Source organism: Amblyraja radiata, chromosome X, assembly GCF_010909765.2.
Source record: "Amblyraja radiata isolate CabotCenter1 chromosome X, sAmbRad1.1.pri, whole genome shotgun sequence".
Classification (NCBI taxonomy): Eukaryota; Metazoa; Chordata; class Chondrichthyes; order Rajiformes; family Rajidae; genus Amblyraja; species Amblyraja radiata.
In genome coordinates, this window is record NC_045999.1 from 14,630,400 (window position 1) to 14,651,173 (window position 20,774).

The 20,774-nt window shown below is 48.2% G+C and overlaps 1 protein-coding gene across 5 annotated transcripts in view; it reads left to right on the forward strand.

The window, feature by feature from the left end:
- tln2 (talin 2) overlaps positions 1-20,774 on the forward strand; it is a 310,927-nt gene that overhangs the window by 242,168 nt on the left and 47,985 nt on the right. For all 5 annotated transcript variants that reach the window (XM_033014900.1, XM_033014898.1, XM_033014899.1 and 2 more), the window contains 5 exons: positions 6,520-6,666; positions 8,542-8,643; positions 9,384-9,503; positions 12,257-12,403; positions 17,008-17,174. In XM_033014900.1, coding sequence (XP_032870791.1) covers positions 6,520-6,666; positions 8,542-8,643; positions 9,384-9,503; positions 12,257-12,403; positions 17,008-17,174 — 683 coding nt within the window. The remainder of the gene's footprint in view (positions 1-6,519; positions 6,667-8,541; positions 8,644-9,383; positions 9,504-12,256; positions 12,404-17,007; positions 17,175-20,774) is intronic.

Below are 20,774 nucleotides of genomic sequence, written 5' to 3' on the forward strand. Positions count from 1 at the left end.
TTGAGGTTTAACATCCATTCGGTGTTGTCATTAAATTTATGTAACCTGGTGTCTGCCACTGTATTTAGCTTACCTGGCAGGTAAGTTACTGATAGCCAAATATGTCTTTCGACACACCATTGCCAAATTGTGTTGACCAACTTGTCGCATGATACCGATTTTATGCCGTCCACATGGTTAATGTAGGCCACCACCGTAGGATTATCTATTTGTAACCGTACATGCAAGTGATGCATATTTGTACATATGCTTTTAAACCATAAAAGTCACCCAACATCTGTAGATAATTAATGCCCAGTGTAAGTGGTAAGGATGACTCTGGGTTAGTCCATCTACTATTTGTTAGTGATGATAATAGGTTGAAATTATGCCAAACGTTTTTTGCCCACCACCGTAGTTATGATATTGCTTCAGTGGGTAACTTCATGACACGATCATAATGACCTGTATGTCGTTTTGGTGCCTGTACCTTTGCTCTTTGTAAGTTTTGACAGTGCAAAGGTCCGAATTGTGTAGCCGGAAATGCTGCTACCATTTTCCCAATTACTCTGTTACTTGTCGAATAGTTGGGAGTACGTGGACCATTAAATTGTTGCATGATTGTGCCAATTCAACTGTTTTGTCTCTTGGCAATGTTACAGTCACGTAGACTGAATTAATTGTGAAGCCCAAGTAGTCCATGATTGTGGATGGCTTCAACTTAGATTTATCTGGATGTAAGACAATCCCAGGGTTTCGAATAACTGTTTGGTAGCTGATACAGCTAACATAGTCAATTCCATGGTCTTGCCTATTATTTAAGATATCATCAAGATATGCCATGACAATATGTTTTTGACTTGTGAATATTGCCAGAGCTGGTTTTAGTATCTTGGTGAATAATCTTGGGCTGATGTGAACCCATTGGGTAACGCTTTAAACTGCCATAGCTGCCCCATCCAGGTAAATTTCAGGTATCTGCGATGATCCTTGTGAATGGTACTAAATAGTAAACATCTTTAAGATCAATGCTTGCCATGAAGTAACCTTTGGAAATTAGTTGTTTGGCAGTAACAACCGTTTCCATTTTGAAATGTATATGCTTAACAAACATATTTAGTGAAGTTAAGTCAATGATGATGCGACATCCACCATCTTTTTGGGTTTAGTGACGAATATTTGATACGAATTCCAAGGGTTCATGTTTCCCATGATACCCTTTGTAATTAGTCTCACCAGTTCAGCTTGTCCCTCTCGTTTCTTTAACGGAGAGGGAAAATACCCTCTGGGGTAAATGTTGAACTGGTGGCAATTTTTCTAGTATGAATTGTATTTTGTATCCACTAAAGCCATTGAGTATATACTGATCACTCGTGATAGACTCCCGTGCTTCTTAAAACAGGTGTAATCTCCCCCCTGTTAGTATTAAGCCCCTATTTTCTATATGTTGGTAGGAACCAGACCCACCTACCTCCATGGTTATGGGTATTCTTCTGTTTCCTGCCAGTCCAACGAGTCTTGCACGTTGTCTGACGTGGCGGTGATGTTGGGGGGTGGCGCATTTTCCATGGGGCCTGCTCTGGGCCCTGACCTGAAAGGCTTACGGGATTGGCATGCAGGCCCCGAGCTTTCACCAGTACCATGAGGTAGACCCTCCTGGTGGACGCGTTAGAGGTACTGCTGACTGGTTTACGTGTGGTGCTCATTCCAGACCCTGCCCTCTTGCGCCGATATTTTGGACACTTCGACCAGTTTTTTAGGCTTGGTTTGGTAACTTAGCCAGACAGCAGGATCTGTGGTTGTGAGGTCGGCGTTCTCACAGTCCTGTAAAATTTTTTGAGTTGAGGGCAGGTTTTATAACTTCCTGAGAAGTTGCGGAGCACTGCGAACAGTAGGTCAGGTGTTTTGCCATACTACCCTGCCCCTCTGGAAAGAGCATGCAAAAATGATAGCCGACGTCAGGGATATCAAATTCATTTTAAGATATTTGGGTTTTAAAAAGCGATGCTCAATGTACCCCCCAATAATGGTGGGCACTTTGAGTAAATGCAATTTAGGGGAGGCGTGATGAAATCCAACACCTCATGACTACCTGTCTTGGAGAGGTTTTTTGAAAAGAACAGGTAGTATGCTGGCCGCCAGTTGAGACTGAAAAGCCATCTCGCTAGTGGTGGAGCCACATAGCGGCCACACCCAGCAGCTCTTCCTGATCCTGTACCTCAAGCATACTCCCGATGTTGTTCAGCCAGTGACCCCTCTTCTTGACCAGCCCAGCTCTGGTTCCCATCAATCCCTCGACAAGGGAGATGGCCAGTGCTGTTAGGCACTGGAGTGGGAGTGTTAGCTCCCTTGGCGGACTTGCCCCTGCTCCTGAGGCAAGTCTCGCTGGAGTTTTTAGCTCCATGACCTTCATCTGGCTTGGAGAAACAGACACTCTTGTTTCTTGTTTGAAGTGCTGATCCCATCTTCCGTGTCTGTCTCCAGCCTGAGGTTGGTCCTGACCTTGCTGTTAGAGGCTGCCTGCCGTTTTCGGGCGGCATTTCAGCGGTTTTCGGGCGGCGAGTCTCCTTGTCGGGAGTCTGCAGGGGTGCCGGCCGGTTTTTAAATTTCCCTCCAGTCCGTTGCTGTTGGTCAGACAGCTGTTTTAGCGGAGGTACACAAAATTGCTGGGGAAACTCAGCGGGTGCAGCAGCATCTATGGAGCGAAGGAAATAGGCGACGTTTCGGGCCAAAACCCTTCTTCAGACTGATGGGGGGTGGGGGGGGGGAAAGAAAGAAGGAAAAGGGGAGGAGGAGGAGGAGCCCGAGGGCGGGCGGATGGGAGGGTGGGAGGAGACAGCTAGAGGGTTAAGGAAGGGGAGGAGACAGCAAGGGCTAGCCAAATTGGGAGAATTCAATGTTAATGCCATAAGGACGCAAGGTCCCCAGACGGAATATGAAGCTGTTTTAGCGGACTGGGCATCAGCGCAGCACCCGTGTCTGTGGACCGCAGCGTGTGCAGTCCCGTTGCCGCCTCTCCCCCCTCCACTGTCGGCTCCTTCCCTGGAGTCGAAAGGGGGCCGCTTCCCTCTGCCGCTTCCCTCCCCCTGGAGCAAAAACAAACGCAAAACCCGACTTTAAACTGAAGGTAAATACTTACCTAACGTTTCTTTCCTTCAGGCTTGTAGCAGGAACGCCTGACTCCCGCTGTAGCCGCTGTTGCACTGCTGGCGTTAATGCCGCGCATGCGTGCTGAGCGGGTTCTTCACGGAATCACTTACGTGACTCCGAAGTAAAATAGCCTTCTTTACCTATCTACCTGTGATGCCACTTGCAAGGAACTGCTCGACACCACTTCCCAGAACCCGCCATTCACTCTGCAAGTCCTGCCCTGGTTGGACCTTAGACAAAAATGTAACACCTCACGTTTCTCTGTATTAAATTCCATCAACAATTCCTCAGCCCACCTGCCCAACCGATCACGATCCTGCTGCAATTGTTGACAGCCATTTGCAATTCCACCTACTTCAGTGTCAGATTGCTCGGACTTGCTCGGAGTAAATTCCATTTCTGTAGCTGATCAATATCCCACTGTATACGTTGATAGCCTCCCTCACCGTTCACGATAACAACTATCTTGGTGTCATCTGTAAACCTATTAACCAACCCGTATGCGTTTATGTCCAAGTAGTAATTTACATTCCTCTTGCAAGCCTCTATAATTTAATGGCACAGTTGTAACACAGGAAATATTGCAGTCATTGCTTTGTAGCAAGGACTGAGAAAGCAGCAATACAATCATCGCCGGGTAATCTGTTGTCCAGCCACACCAAGCTGCACATGCTGGAATCCTGAACCAAACACTAAGTGCTGGAGGACCTTAGCGGCTCAGCCAGCATCTGAGGAGGGACATCACAGGCGATGTTTTGGGTGGGAACCTTTTATCAGCTGGGACCCTTCAGTTGTCTACAATGAGAATAGCACAGGATATAACAGTCTTGTCAGCCAGGAACCAGGCACCTTGACAGGTGTGTGCACCTTGTGTTACTGTTACTGGGGCCTCTAACACAGCCAAGCTCTGCCCCGCCCCCTGCGGCTGCCGGAGGTTTCCGTAGACTCTGTCCATGCGCCCAGATCTGAGGCCCGGCTCGGTGGACCAATGCATCTGTACATTCGACACTAGCGTGGGATAGCGGTGATGGGAAAGATGAGTCGGGCATAATCCAGTCTTCTGAACCTAGCAATGTTACAAAATTTTGAGATTTAAAAAATCAAGTCTGTAATTTATCCCATCAGATAAAGCATAAAAATAAGTTTAATTTGACACCTAATTCACTTTCATATCTCAAGTATTTAAAAAGTTATGGCCATTTTCATACTGGGAAATGAGCATCTTGTTCCCTATTGATTTTCTATGGACATAACAAAAAAGCTGTGATCGTGAACAGTCAAAAGCCCATAACTTTCTTAAAAATTAAGAGAACTGAATGAAATTTTCAGTTATCATAGATTGAAGCATTCTGAAACAAATATAAAATAATCTTACTTGGATGACCTGAAATTAAAGCATATAATTAGTTAGTTACCTAATTGTAGCTAATTTCAGACTTCAATTACTAGATCTAAACATCTATCCATTTCTTAATAAATGATTAACATTTTTAAATAGCCTAAATGTCCAAATAATATTCACAAATAATTCACAATAAAACATGATTTTAAAATCTCATTTACATTAATTTATAGGCCAAATGGAAGGAATTTAGTGTTTAATTGCTGTAAATAAATGTCCATTTAAATCAGCTTTCCAGTGGGTCCCTGTGGAACGCGCTGGTTTAGAACGTTCACATTGCGGTAGATTTGTGCCCCAAATGCCGAGAAAAATACTGCGGGATATAATGGGCCCAAAATGAGTTACTCGCAATATTAAACTTTGTATAAAGGGATCTTTAGAAGCCCTTTTTAATGTAAAAATATACAGCCAACCTTCTGTGGTTTGCTTTATGAGACCCTGCGGTTGCTGGCGGTCGCGGGTTTAGAGATTGATTTTTAAACTACTATAACTATTATTCAAGGCCTTTAAACCTAATAATAGCTTTTGCGACGGGGTCTTTCAGCGATTTTTCGTTAATAATTAACTAGGCTGAACATTTTCGATTGGAACAGAGAAAATCGCGTTTTAAACCCGCCCCCTCTAAACGGCGCCAAAATCGCGCACACCCGCAACGGCAGATTTTCACCGACGCTTCAGGTAGGCTTTGCAACATACCTACTGAACCCCAGAGTTATCTACAGGGGTGAGGGTGAAGGGAGGGGGGGATGTCGCTGGTGGATTTATGGACAGGAGCAGTCATGAAGCTTTGTTGAGTGATCCTTGTAACAGAAGTCAATAGTTTAGAGATACAGCGCGGAAACGCCCTTCAGCCCACCGAGTCCGCGCCGACCAGCGATCCCCGTACACTAACACTATACTACACACAATCTTTACCAAGCCAAATAACCTACAAACTTGTACATCTTTGGAGTGTGGGAGGAAACCCAAACAGGTCACGGAGAGAACATACAATCTCCATACAGACAGCACCCATAGTCTGGATCACGAACACGGGTCTCTGGCGCTGTGAGGCAGCAACTCTACCTCTGCGTTTAGAGCCTGGAGATACAAGGCTGCAGATGCTGGAATGTTGCTGGAGGAAGGCAGCGGGTCCAGCAGTGTCTGTGTCCCCCACACACGCTGCTCCATTCTCTGAGTTCCTCCAGCAGATTGTTATTGTCCATCTACTGATAATATCATTGATGGGCAAGAGGACTCGACTGGTGAGATGTCCTCAGCAACAGTGGCTATTTGGGAGCGCAGGAAACTGTCTGGATAAGGGTCTCAACCTGTCTAGATAAGGTTCTCCATTCCCTCCCCTTGATACCATCTGAGTGGCTGAGATCCTCCAGCACGTTGTAGTTTGTTTGTGCACAGCAGGGGTGGCCCCAATGTGATCCCCTTGACCTTTATACCAAAGATCCTCTGCTATAGGATCTTTGCTTTATACGCTGTTTAAGCATTGCTTGTGTTTCCAATGGACTGGGAGTGGTCTGTGATGAGGCAACTGTCTGAATGACCAGACTCTGATCACTCGTAGAGGTATACAGCGTGGCAACGGGACCTTGGGCCCAGCTTCCCCTCACTGGATGGAGTTAAGAGAGAGTTAGATAGAGCTCTAGGGGCTAGTGGAGTCAAGGGATATGGGGAGAAGGCAGGCACGGGTTATTAATTGGGGGCGATCAGCCCTGATCACAATGAATGGCAGTGCTGGCTCGAAGGGCCGAATGGCCTCCTCCTGCACCGATTTTCTATGTTTCTATGACCAACATGCCCCATCTACGCCAGTCTCACTCACTCTTCAACACCCTCCCCCTTGGTTAGACCTCACATGCTGGGTGCAGGGTCTGTCTGGACACAGGCGTCTAGTCTTGCATCTGTGCTTGAGGTTGAGTTGGTGGGGGGTTGACCAGCTGGGGTCTGCAGCCTGGAACTAACGGTGTCTCTACCCTTCGCCCACTCCACAGGCTTCACACACACACGACGCCATCATGGAGGCAACTCAGCTGATGAAGGAGGCCGTGGACGATATCATGGTGACGCTGAACGAGGCGGCCAGTGACATTGGTATGGTGGGTGGCATGGTGGATGCCATCGCCGAGGCCATGAACAGGGTAAGTCCCCTCGCGGAGGACCACCAGGCAAGTGGCTCATCCAAAGGGTCTGAAGAAGGGTCTCAACCTGAAACGTCACCAATTCTTCAGCCCACCGATTCTGCACCGGCCATGATCCCCGCACACTAACGCTATCCTACACACACAAGGGACAATTTACAATTTTTACCAAAGCCATCTGGCGCTGTAAGGCAGCAACTCTACCGCTGCTGTGCCACCGTGCCGCCCTTGGCCACAGACAAAGGCATTGGCAGCAGCCTGCCAGAGGTTGGTGGGGACAATGGTTTCTAACGAGGAGATCACATTGGTGGACACACAGAGAGCAAGGGGCAACCAGAGACCGAGCAGGTGGCAGCGTGGGTGAATGCCGGAAATGTGCCGCTCGCTAGAATTAAAGATGTTTCACAGTGAAGTGGGAGGAGTGAGGAGTTTGGAAACAAGGATGAGAATGTTAATTCAGAAGTGTGGTGATGGGTGATGGGTGATATAGGGCTGGTGGGGGGGTCTCAGCAGGGGTAGCGATGGGCTGAAGGTTACGGGGTGGGTGGGGGGCAGTGGCGGGTGGTCAGCGGGAAGTTAAGGGGAAGTTGGAACAGGTGAATGGACTAATGGACTAGTGGGAATATGGAATTGGTGAGGATGGGGAAGAATAAGGCAGGTGGAAAGGACAGATGGGTGAGTTCATGGCAGAGAGAGGCTGGAGGGAGGGTTTAGTTTAGTTTAGAGATACAGCACGGAAACAGGCCCTTCAGCCCACCCACACCCACACCCACCAGCGATCATCTGTTCACACAAGTTCTCTGTTATCTCACTATGTCATCCACTCCCGACAGATAGGGGCAATTTACAAATGCCAATTAACCTATCAACCTGCATGTTTTTGGGATGTGAGCGGAAACCGGAACACCTAGACGAAGGGAGAACGTGCAAACTCCACACATTTAGCACCCGTAGTCAGGATGCAGGTCTCTGGTCCTTTCAGGCAGCAGCTCAAGCAGCTGCGCCAATCTGCAGCCCTTTGTGTTTCGAGATGCAGCGTGGAAACAGGCACTTCAGCCACCGACTGCTCCACCCACCCCCCCCCCCCCCTCGCTGTCAGTGGGTTCATGTGTTACTGCTCCGTTATCTGAGCGCTGGTGTCTGTTGTTGTTGTTTATCTCGGTCCAGACTGGTGCAGAGACCTCCATTTCCCTCGTCACTGAGTTACAGTGGAGAAAGAGAAAGTGGTGAGGAGGCTATGCATCGCGTTCTGAGCTTGTGTGCCACCACCATAGAGTCATAGTGAAACCGTGTGGAAACAGGCCCTTCGGCCCAACTTGCCCACACCGGCCAACAGTGTTGAAGCGTGAGTGTTGCTGAGGCACAGGCAAGTGGGACATTGTTGGCCAGTATGGGCAAGTTGGGCCGAAGGGCCTGTTTCTACACTGTATGACTCTGTCTATGAATCTAGGAGGTAGTTGGATAGGACAGGTTTGTAGGGATATGGGCCAAACGCGGGCAGGTGGGATTAGTGTAGCTGGGACATTGGTGGCTGGTATGGGCAAGTTGGGCCAAAGGGCCTGTTTCTACGCTGTATGACTCTCTGACAGTCAGTTCCTTTGGACCCTGTCACTAAGCTCACAGGTTAGTCCCACTCCCCTTCATGAGTTAATTATTGCTGGGTGGTGACACATACAGTACAGTAACAGGCCCTTCCACCCATCATGTCGACCAAGATGCCCCATCTATATCCCTGCATCTTTCCTGTCGATACACCTGTCCAAATGTCATTTGAATGTTGTGACAATACCTGCCTCGATGCCACTCCCTGTCGGTGATGGTTGGCACCGAGCCCGGACTGGCACTGATGCGTTTTCCATCTTTCCTCTTTGCCAGCTGGATGACGGCACCCCTCCAGAACCCGACGGCAGTTTTGTGGACTGCCAGACCACCATGGTGAAATACTCCAAGGCGATCGCAGTTACTTCTCAGGAGATGGTGAGTGAGAGCATGGGGTCACTATCCGTCGCGGGTTTGCTGGCATCTCCACAACGTCCCGCCCATCACCATGAACAGCACACACGTGTATAAACCAAAGACAGACGTGTACACAGTATTACATATGCTGAGAGAATGCTGGGCTTGTACACTCTGGAATTTAAAAGGATGAGAGGGTATCTTATTGAAACATATAAGATTATTAAGGATTTGGACACTCTAGAGGCAGGCAACATGTTCCCGATGTTGGGGGAGTCCAGAACCAGGAGACACACTTTAAGAATAAGCGGAAAACCATTTAGAACAGAGATGAGGAAACATTTCTTCACACAGAGAGTTGTAAGTCTGTGGAATTCTCTGCCTCAGAGGGCTGAGGAAGCCGGTTTTCTGGATACTTTCACGAGAGAGCTAGATAGGGCTCTTAAAGATAGCGGAGTCAGGGGATATGGGGAGAAGGCAGGAACAGGGTACTGATTGGGGATGATCAGCGATGATCACATTGAATGGCGGTGCTGGCTCGAAGGGCCGAATGGCCTACTCCTGCACCTATTGTCTATTATCTATTACAGTCACCCATGAACAGAACTAGGGCGCATCTATGCACATACTCACACGCATGCACACACACACACGTGCACATACACACACGTGCACATACACAGATGCACAGACGCACACACACTCGCACACGAGCACACACAGACGCACCCTGTCTGACTGTGTTCTCTGCCTCTCTACAGATGACCAAGTCGGTGACGTGCCCCGAGGAGCTGGGCGGCCTGGCCTCGCAGGTGACCACCGACTACAGCCACCTGGCCCACCAAGGGCGGCTCGCAACGGTCACTGCCGACACCCAGGAGGTACGCCAGTCCCTGCCGCAGGGCACCAACCCGCCAATACCGGTACCCGCCACCAACCTGCCGCGCGGCGCTGTACGCGGAGCCCACTCCCTGGGTCACCACCCTGTCTGGCACAAGGGAATGGAGGGACGTGGATCACGAGCAACTTGGCATCACGTACGGCATGGAGATTGTGGGCCGAAGGGCCTGTTCCTGTGCTGCACTCCTGTTCTAGCACGAGCCTCCATTTATTGTCGATTCTTAATTCCCCTGAGGATGTATTGGGAAACTTTCTTTCCCAACTCCAGGGGCAGCTGTGGTCCCACCAGGCAGGTCCTGATCTACCACACGCAGGCTTGGAATTCCCAAGTAATGGAGAGGAAACTCAGGAGCAAAAGACTGGAACAAATCTTGTTTTAAAATCTTGTTATTTGTCATATAGAAGAGATAGTGATTGGTTCGTAGACTCTCTCTCCTTGCATTGTATACTATGAGGGAAGGCCAAGACCCAGAACATTCCAGAAACATTCAACAGGCCAGGCGGCATCAGTGAGCAGGCAGGAAGGAAGATCTTTAACAGTGTCCCTCTCCGCAGATGCTGCCTGACCTGCTGGGTGTTTCCAGCGGTTTATGTTTTTATTTCAGAGTTGCAGCATCTGCAGCTGTGATTTTTGTTTACTGAGAGCATTGAGTCTCAGGTGACCAATAGAAAGAGTGTGGGTAGACACAAATTGTTGGAGTAACTCAGTGGGACAGGCAGCATTTCTGGAGAGAAGGAATGGGTGACGTTTCGGGTCGAGGCCTTTCTTCTGACTGAGAGTCAGAGGGAAACTAGAGATATGGGAGGGTACAATTAACATGTAAGGTGTGAAAAGGACAGATCAAAGCAGACGAAGATCAAGGAAACGTATGTTGATTCCTTGTTGGCTGAGGGGAAGGTGACAACGAGGCATACAAACAGTAAAATTAATCAGGAGGGGTGATGACCAAGGGATGGTTTGCTGGAAACATGGAGCCTGGGTTATTGATCAAACTACACTGTACCACAGAATCACATTGATGGATCTGGAATTCAAACCCAGTCTCCAAAATGGTGACAACAATAACAGGGTCATTGGGTATACTAATGCTATTTAGGGAAGGAAACTTGACATCCTTGCTTGCTCTGCTTCAAGCCAGGACAGTGATTGCTGGGATACCATCAATAGTCAACATTCCAAAAGCACTGTTGTTCAAGATGTGGACTCTTATACATCGGCGAGACCAAACGCAGACTGGACGATCGTTTCACATAAATCTTCGCTCAGCCCGCGTGAACCAACCTGATCTCCCGGTTGCTGGACACTTTAATTCTCCTTCCTATTCCTACACAGACCTTCCTGTCCTCGGTCTCCTCCATTGTCAGAGTAAGGCTAAACACAAATTGGAGGAATCTCATATTTTGCTTGGGCAGCTTAGTGGTATAAATATTGATTTCTCTCACATCAGGTAGCCCCGGCATTCCCTCTCTCTCTATCCCTCCCCCACCCAAGTCGCACTAGTTTCTCATTTTCATCCTTCTTAAAGCCTACAAAGTGGCTTGTTTCCTTTATCATCATTACTTTGTTGCATATTTTTCATTCATTATTCTTTATCTCTACATCACCGTCTATATCTCTCGTTTACCTTATCCCTAACCAGTCTGAGGAAGGGTCTCGACCCAAAACGTCACCCATTCCTTCTCTCCAGAGATGCTGCCTGTCCCGCTGAGTTACTCCAGCTTTTTGTGTCTACATACCAAAAGCTCCTAAAGGTTCAGTTTAGTTTATTGTCATGTGTACCGAGGTACAGTGAAAAGCTTTTGTGCGTGTTAACCAGTCAGTGGAAAGACAATACGCGATTACAATCGGGTCATTCACAGTGCACAGATACAGGATAAAGGGAATAACATGAAGTGTTTAGTCCAGTACAGTCTGATCAAAAATAGTCCAAGGGTATCCAATGAGGTAGATATTAACTCAGGACTGCTCTCTAGTTGTTGGTAGTTTGGTTCAGTTGCCTGATAACAGCTGGGAAGAAATTGTCCCTGAATCTGGAGATTTTCACACTTCTATACCTTTTGCCCGATGGGAGATGGGAGAAGAGGGAGTGGCCAGGGTGCGACTTGTCCTTGATTATGCTGCTGGCCTTGCCGAGGCAGCATGAGGTGTAAATGAAGTCAGTGGTTGGTTTGTGTGATAGTCTGAGCTGTGTCCACAATTCTCTGCAATTCCTTGCGGTGTTGGATGCAGCTGTTGCCAAACCAAGCTGTGATGCATCCCGATAACATGCTTTGTACGGCGCACCTGTAGAAGTTGGCGAGAGTTGTTGGGCAAAACCTTTACTTCCTCAGCCTTCTAAGGAAGTAAAGGTTTTGAGAGATATGGGCCAGACACGGGCAGGTGGTACGAGTGTGGATTGAGCATGTTGGTCGGCATGGACAAGTTGGGCCAAAGGGCCTGTACGACTCTATGACACCATTGTGGTTTCTCTGGCACTCGCTCCCAATGATCATTCACGGTTCAACGTCCAGACTTGCATTGCAGCTCTCAGTCAGCTGGTGACGTTGTGGAGATGTGACTAAGTATCTCCATGCTCCACCACCCATTAGACTGCGCTCTCTTTACTCGGTTACATTTTCTGCCTCGGGGTCTCGGTGCCGTGACGTCCAAGTTGAACGTGGAGCCGGGGGGAAGGGTTCTGGCCTTCGGTGGGCAGGCAGTTTCCGGAATGACCTGCTCCTATTCTCTGTACAGATTGGGTTCCAGATCAAGACGCGGGTTCAGGACCTGGGCCACGGCTGCATCTACCTGGTGCAGAAGGCCGGGGCCGTTCAGATCAGCCCCACGGACAACTTCACCAAGAGGGAGCTCATCGAGTGTGCCCGAGCTGTGACTGAGAAGGTGAGCTGCTCCACCCACACACTCGACATAGACGGCAGCAAGGCATATGACAAGGGCACACATGGGAGGCTGATCCAGAAGATTAAGATGCGCGGGATTCACGGCGACTTGGTCGAATGTCTTAAGGGGCGTGTCCCACTTGCCGATTTTTTTCAGTGACTGCCGGCATCATTGACTGACGTTTCAGATCACCGAAAAATGTGCGGCGGTGACACGGCGTGATGACGTATTGATGCGGCGTGACACGGCGTGATGACGTATTGATGCGCGATGTTATTTCAAGTGTCGCAACACTTATTTTGTCGCCGCTGGATTTTGAAATGTTCAAAATCTTTTGGCGACCCTGATATAACGCTGGCAGTCGCCGAAAGAAATCGCCACGTGGGACAGGCCCTTTACTGAGGGTTATGGTGGAAGGGCTGTAATCAGGCTAGACGTCTATGACCAGTGGAGTTCCACAGGGATCTGTGCTGGGACCTCTGCTTCTATACTGTATACTGTAAAAATGCGATGGACTTAAACATTGACGGGTTGGTTACCAAGATTGCTGGGGTCGTGGGCTGTGACGAGGGCTTGTAAACAGAGGGATTATAGATCAGCCATAGAAATGGGTGGAGAAATGGCAGATGGACTTTAATCCGAGCAAGTGTGAGGTGTTGCACTTTGGGAGGTTGAATGTAAGGGGAAAGTATACAGTTCATGGCAAGGTCTTTAATGTACAGATGAAACTTGAAGCTCCAAGTCCATATCTCTGTCAAAGTGGCCACACAATAAGGTGTCTGGTGTGCGTGCATTCATTGGTCATGGCATGGAGTATAAGAGTCAGGAAGTCATGATGCAGTTCTATAAGACTGAGGCATATTTAGAATATTGTATGCAGTTCAAACCACTAAATGCAGGGCAAATCTGGAGGCTGGAGAGGGTGCGGATGAGAGGGTGCAGATTGGTGCCAAGATTATTGGGTACTGGTGAAGAGGAGGACTAACGACTTGTTTTCTCTAAAGCACCAGAGGTTGAGGGGAGACCTGATAGAAATATACAAAATGTTGATAGGCATAAATAAGGTAGAAAGTCAGAATCTTTTTTCAAGTGTGGAAATTTGAAGGACAGGAGGGCGCAGCTTTGAGGTGACATGGGCAAAGTTTAACGGAGATGTGTATAGCATGTTTTGTACACAGAGACTGGGGGGTGCCTGGAACACATTGCCAGGAGTGGTGGTGAGGCAAGTATCAATAATGCGGTTTAAGAGGCTTTTAGATAGGCACACAGAAATGCAAGCAATGGAGGGATTTGATAGATTATTGATTAGTACGGGTGTTAGGAGTTATGGGGGGGAAGGCAGGAGAATGGGGTTGAGAGGGAAATATAGATCAGCCATGAATTGCAGCGTAGAATTGATGGGCCAAATGGCCTAGTTCTGTTCCTACAACTTATGAACATATGTACATGCAGGCAGAGGAGATTAGTTTTACTTGGCATCACGTTCAGCACAGACATTGTGGGCTGAAGGGCCTGTTTCTGTGCTGTACTGTTCTATGCTCTACTTCATCCTTACAATTGGAGCTTTAAAAAGTAGATGGATAAAAATCTTGTAGAAGAAGTACAAAGGCTTCACCTGATATAGGTGATTCCGGCAGGTAGTACGGCTGTCTGTCGTACAGCTCCAGTAATGCTGGTTCAATCCCAACCTTGGGTACTGTCCGTGGGTTCTGGGTTCTTGGTTTCTTGGTCCTCCAAAATATTCCAAATGGAATTTAAACTGGAGGTGGTGAAGGCTTAAGCCAGAAAGGGTTATTGGGAAGAAAGAGCTACTTTAAATGTAGTTGCAGCTGGTAGGGTAACTATAGTTGGGTGGAGATTATTCCATGCTTTAATTGTGCGGGGGGGAGAACGAATTGCTGTACACATCTGTCTGTGGCCTGACCCACTGAGTTCCTCCATCGCTCTGGAGAGAATGGACAGGTGACGTTTTGAGTCAGGACCCTTCTTCAGACTGATTGGAGAGGGTGGGGGGAGGAAGCTGGAAAAGAGAGTTGGAGGCTGGACAAAGCCTGGCAAGTGATAGGTGGATACAAAATGCTGGAGTAACTCAGCGGGACAGGCAGCATCTCTAGAGAGAAGGAATGGATGAAGTTTCAGGCTGAAACCCTTCTTCAGATGTGATAGGTGGATATAGGTGAGGGAGACACAAGAAACTGCAGAGGCTGGAATCGTGCATAGAGCACAATTTAGTTAGATGCACACAATCTCTTGCCCAGACTGGGGGAATCAAAGAGCAGAGGACATAGGAACACATGAGTACACCTGAGCACACCTGCCCCAGCGTGCCCCGACTGATCTACCCCAAACTCCCACGGCTCCCGGCTGCCATCTCATTCACTGATCTTTTAAACATTTATCCACCTCAAGAGACAAGAGTCGAGAGTGTTTTCGGGTCATATCCCAGAGAGAACAATGATATTCTAACTTGCAGCAGCACAACAGAATATGTCGAGTACTCTGTAAATAATAAAATAAATGAAAAATAGTTCAGTGTGTGTGATATAGATATGCACACACATAAAAACAATCAAACAATAATAGTGCAAAAAGACAGACCAATGCCCCCCCCCCCCTCCCCATCTATATATTTTAGAGCTTTATTGGAGGTTATGGTGCCATCGTCATAACTCTCGTTTCCCCTATCCCTAACCAGTCTGAAGAAGGGTCTCGACACGAAACATCACCCATTCCTTCTCTCCAGGGATGCTCTCTGGAGCAGAGATTTCCAGAGATTCACTCCATTCCACAACAAGATATTTCTATGCACCTCAGCTTTAAGTAACTGGCCCTGATCTTGTTCAAGACTGCCACTGGTGAAAACAGCTTGACATCTCTCCCTCTCCCTACCTGTGGTGACCCTGAGGATCCACTTTGTTTCAGTAAGATCACCCCTTTTCCCTCTAACCTCCAAAGAAGACACACCCAAACTGTTTGGTCTCTCTAGATAGTACAAAGCTCTCATCCCAGCCTGGCCGATCTCCTTTGGACTACCATCTGCACCCTATAGAGTTTGTAACGTAACCTCATCCCCTTCCACCAAAGGTCACTACACCATAGGTTTCCCACATCCCAGCTACGTGCCAGTTGTTGGGTGAATTGGCTGCAATAAACGACACCAAGAGGTGGGAGAATGAGTGAGAAGTTACTGGGTAAGCGCAGGAGAGAAGGTTGCAGGGAAACAAGTTAACTCTAGACTTTAGAGATACTGAGCGGAAACAAGCCCTTCGGCCCACCGAGTCCGCACTGACCAGCGATCACCCCGTACACTAGCATTATCCTACACACTGGGTATAACTTATAACTTTACCAAAGCCAACTAACCTACAAATCTGTACATCTTCGGAGTGAGGGAGATAAATCGGTCATCGCCTCCAGAGGAGATGACCCGATGTCTCTACGGGACGCTTCACCTGACCATCGATCACCGGCTGAGAAGGATATGTGGGCAGGTCAGCATGGGCAAGATGGGACAAAGGTTCTGTTTCCTTGCTGTATAACTCTGTGACCTTTTCACACCAGTTGTATGTCATCCCATTTTCACATCCGCTCCCTATAGAGTTTACAGAGGCCAATTCGCCTACAAACCCGAGATAAACACCAAATCCTGGAGTAACTCAGTGGGCCAGGCATCATCTCTGGAGAAAATGGATAGGTGACATTTCGGATTGGGACTGATCAGGGTGAGGAAGGGTTCTGACCCTATATGTCACCTATCCATTTTCTCCAGAGACGCTGTCTGACACTCTGAGTCACACCAGTACGTTGTATCTATCTTTTGTGTAACCCAGCATTTGCAGTTCCTTTTCATTGCGTTTTAACCTCCAAACCCATACATCTTTGGGATGTGGGAGGAAACCGGAGCACCCGGTGAAATCCCACACGGGTTATAGGGAGAACGTGCAAACACCACATTGACAGCACCTGAGGTCAGGATCATGTCTGGGTCTTTGTAGCGGATCCACCAGCTATGCCACTGTGTCACCCCTAGCAGTAATGTTCCTCTCAGTCAGTGGCTAGCAGCCGATCTGAGCTATAAGAAGGTGCAGGAGCAGCAATTCATGTTTAGTTTAGAGATACAGCATGGAATCAGGCCTTTAGGCCCACCGAGTCCACGCTGACCAGCGCTCCCCACACACTAACACTACCCTACACACACTAGGGACAAATATACCAAGCCAATTAACCTACAAACCTGTACGTCTTTGGAGTGTGGGAGGAAACTGGAGCGCCCGGGGAAAACCCACGCAGGTCACTGGGAGAACATACAAACTCTGTACAGACAGCACCCTTGGTCAGGATCGAACCTGGGTCTCTGGCGCTGTAAGGCAGCAAAACCTATTTCTTCACCACCATGCAGCCTTGTCTGTGGTTAGACAGAAGCCTCAGAGATCAGAACTGGTGTGAAGCCAAGTATGTCTAATTCAACCATTCAACGTGTCGGTGTGAACTCCTGCAGTAATGTTAAACAAAGGTTGCCTCATTTATGGAGCTGAGGCTGCAGTCCATCGCTCCGTTTCACATGTGTCTGATGATGTCTGACCAGGTCTTGTTGCCTTGCCCAGGTCTCCCTGGTTCTCTCCGCCCTGCAAGCTGGCAACAGAGGGACGCAGGCTTGTATCACCGCAGCCAGTGCCGTGTCCGGCATCATTGCCGATCTCGACACCACCATCATGTTCGCCACGGCTGGCACCCTCAACGCAGAGAACAACGAGTCCTTTGCCGACCACAGGTGAGTGGATGTTCACCGATGAGGCAAGTGTGTTTTATAGTCATATTGCCCAGGCAGAACAATGGCATTCTGACTTGCAGCAGCACAACAGAATATGTAAACATAGTATACTGTAAACAGAATAAACAGAAAAAAGTACAGTATATATATGTACAGTGCATTCAGAAAGTATTCAGACCCCTTCACTTTTTCCACATTTTGTTACATTACAGCCTTATTTTAAAATTGATTAAATTATTATTTTTAAATCATTATACACACAATACCCCAGAATGAAGAATCGAAAACAGGTGTTTAGAAATTTTGCAAAGTAATTAAAAAGAAATAACTGAAATATCACATTTACATAAGTATTCAGACCCTTTGCTATGACACTCAACATTGAGTGGTTCATCCTGTTTCCATTGACTATCCTTGAGATATTTCTACTACTTGATTGGAGTCCACCAGTGGTAAATTAAATTGATTTGACATGATTTGGAAAGGCACACACCTGTCTATATAAGGTCCCACAGTTGACAGTGCATGTCAGAGCAAAAACCAAGCCATGAAGATGAAGGAATTGTCTGTAGACCTCCGAGACAGGATTGTGTCGAGACACAGATCTGGGAAAGGGTATGAAACAATTTCTGCCGCATTGCAGGTCCCGGAGAGCACAGTGGCCTCCGTCATTCTTAAATGGAAGAACTTTGGTACCACCAGGACTCTTTATAGAGCTGGCCACCTGGCCAAACTGAGCAATCGGGGGAGATGGGCCTTGGTCAGGGAGGTGACCAAGAACTTGATGGTCACTCTGACAGAGATCCAGTTCCTCTGTGGAGATGGGAGAACCTTCCAGAAGGCCAACTGTATCTGCAGCACTCCACCAATCAGGCCTTTATGGTACAGTAGCCAGACAGAAGCCACTCCTCAGTAAAAGGAACACGACAGCCTGCCAAAAGGCACTTAAAGAACTCTCAGACCATGAGAAACAAGATTCCTTGGTCTGATGAAACCAAGATTGAACTGATGCCAAGCGTCACAGCACAAAACCAGGTACTGCTCATCACGGTGAAGCATGGTGGTGGCAGCATCGTGCTGTGGGGATGTATTTCAGTGGCAAGAACTGGGAGACTAGTCAGGATTGATGGAAACATGAACAGTACAGAGAGAACCTTGATGAAAACCTGCTCCAGAGCGCTCTGGACCTCAGACTGGGGTAGAGGTTCACCTTCCAACAGGACAACGACCCTCAGCACACAGCCAAGACAACGCAGTAGTGGCTTTGTGACAAGTCTGTGAATGTCCTTGAGTTGCCCAGCCAGAGCCCAGAATTGAACCCGATCAAACATCTCTGGAGGAACCTGAAAATAGCTGTGCATCGACACTCCCCATCCAACCTGACAGAGCTTGAGAGGATCTGCAGAGAAGAATGGGAGAAATGATCCAAATACAGGTGTACCAAGCCTATAGCGTCATACCCAAGAAGACTTGAGGCTGCAATCGCTACCAAAGGTGCCTAAAAAAGTACTGAGTAAAGGTTCTGAATACTTATGTAAATGTGATATTTCAGTTATTTCTTTTTAATTACTTTGCAAACATTTCTAAACACCTGTTTTTTATTTTTTTTATTATGGGGTATTTTGTGTATGATGAAAGAATGAATTGACTGAGCTTATATTCACTGGAATTTAGAAGGATGAGAGGGATTCCTATAGAAACATATAAAATTCTTAAGGGGTTGGACACGCTAGATGCAGGAAAAATGCTCCCCATGTTGGGGGTGTCCAGAACCAAGGGTCGCAGTTTAAGAATAAGAGGTAGGCCATTTAGGACGAAGATGACGAAAAACGTTTTCACCTAGAGAGTTGTGAATCAGAAGATGGTGGTGGCCAATTTACCGGATATATTCAAGAGAGAGTTAGATATAGCTCTTAGGACTAACGTAATCAGAGTTATGAGGAACAAGCAGGAACAGGGTACTGATTCAGGATGATCAGCCATGATCACATTGAATGGCAGAACTGGCTCGAGTGGCCTACTCCTGCACCTAATTTCTTTGTTTCTATATATATATAGTCATACAGTGTGGAAACAGGCCCTTCGGCCCAACTGGCCCACACCGGCCAACATGTCTCACCTGCCTGCACTTGGTCCATACCCCACCAACCCTGTCCTATCGATGTATCTGTCTAAGGTACACAAAATTGCTGGGGAAACTCAGCGGGTGCAGCAGCATCTATGGAGCGAAGGAAATAGGCGACGTTTCGGGCCGAAACCCTTCTTCAGACTGATGGGGGGTGGGGGGGGGGGGAGAAAGAAGGAAAAGGGGAGGAGGAGGAGGAGCCCGAGGGCGGGCGGATGGGAGGGTGGGAGGAGACAGCTAGAGGGTTAAGGAAGGGGAGGAGACAGCAAGGGCTAGCAAAATTGGGAGAATTCAATGTTAATGCCATACGGACGCAAGGTCCCCAGACGGAATATGAGGTGCTGTTCCTCCAATTTCCGCTGTTGCTCACTCTGGCAATGGAGGAGACCCAGGACAGAGAGGTCGGATTGGGAATGGGAGGGGGAGTTGAAGTGCTGAGCCACCGGGAGTTCAGGTAGGTTATTGCGGACTGAGCGGAGGTGTTCGGCGAAACGATCGCCCAACCTACGCTTGGTCTCCCCGATGTAAATCAGCTGACATCTAGAGCAGCGGATGCAGTAGATGAGGTTGGAGGAGATACAGGTGAACCTTTGTCGCACCTGGAACGACTGCTTGGGTCCTTGAATGGAGTCGAGGGGGGAGGTGAAGGGACAGGTGTTGCATTTCTTGCGGTTGCAACTGAAAGTGCCCGGGGAGGGGGTGGTGCGGGAGGGAAGGGAAGAATTGACGAGGGAGTTGCGGAGGGAGCGGTCTTTGCGGAAGGCAGACATGGGGGGAGATGGGAAGATGTGGCGAGTGGTGGGGTCACGTTGGAGGTGGCGGAAATGGCGGAGGATTATGTGTTGTATTTGCCGGCTGGTGGGGTGAAAGGTGAGGACCAGAGGGACTCTGCCCTTGTTGCGAGTGCGGGGATGGGGAGAGAGAGCAGTGTTACGGGGTATGGATGAGACCCTGGTGTGAGCCTCATCTATGGTGGCGGAGGGGAATCCCCGTTCCCTGAAGAACGAGGACATTTCCGATGCCCTGGTATGGAATGTCTCATCCTGGGAACAGATGCGGCGTAGGCGGAGGAATTGGGAGTAGGGGATGGAGTCTTTACAGGGGGCAGGGTGGGAAGACGTGTAGTCCAGATAGCCATGTGAGTCAGTGGGTTTGTAATGTATGTCGGTCAGGAGTCTGTCTATCTGTCTAACTGTTTCATAAATGTTGGGATAGTCCCAGCCTCAACTACCTCCTTGTTCCATACACCCACCACCCTTTGTGTGAAAAACATACCCCTCGGATTCCTATTATATCTTTTCCCCTTCACCGTGAACCTATGTCTTCTGGTCCTCGATTCCCCTACTCTGGGCAAGAGACTCTGTGTATCTACCCGATCTATTCCTCTCATGATTTTATACACCTCTATAAGATCACCCGTCATCCTCCTGCGCTCCAAGGAATAGACACCCAGCCTACTCAACCTATCCCTATGG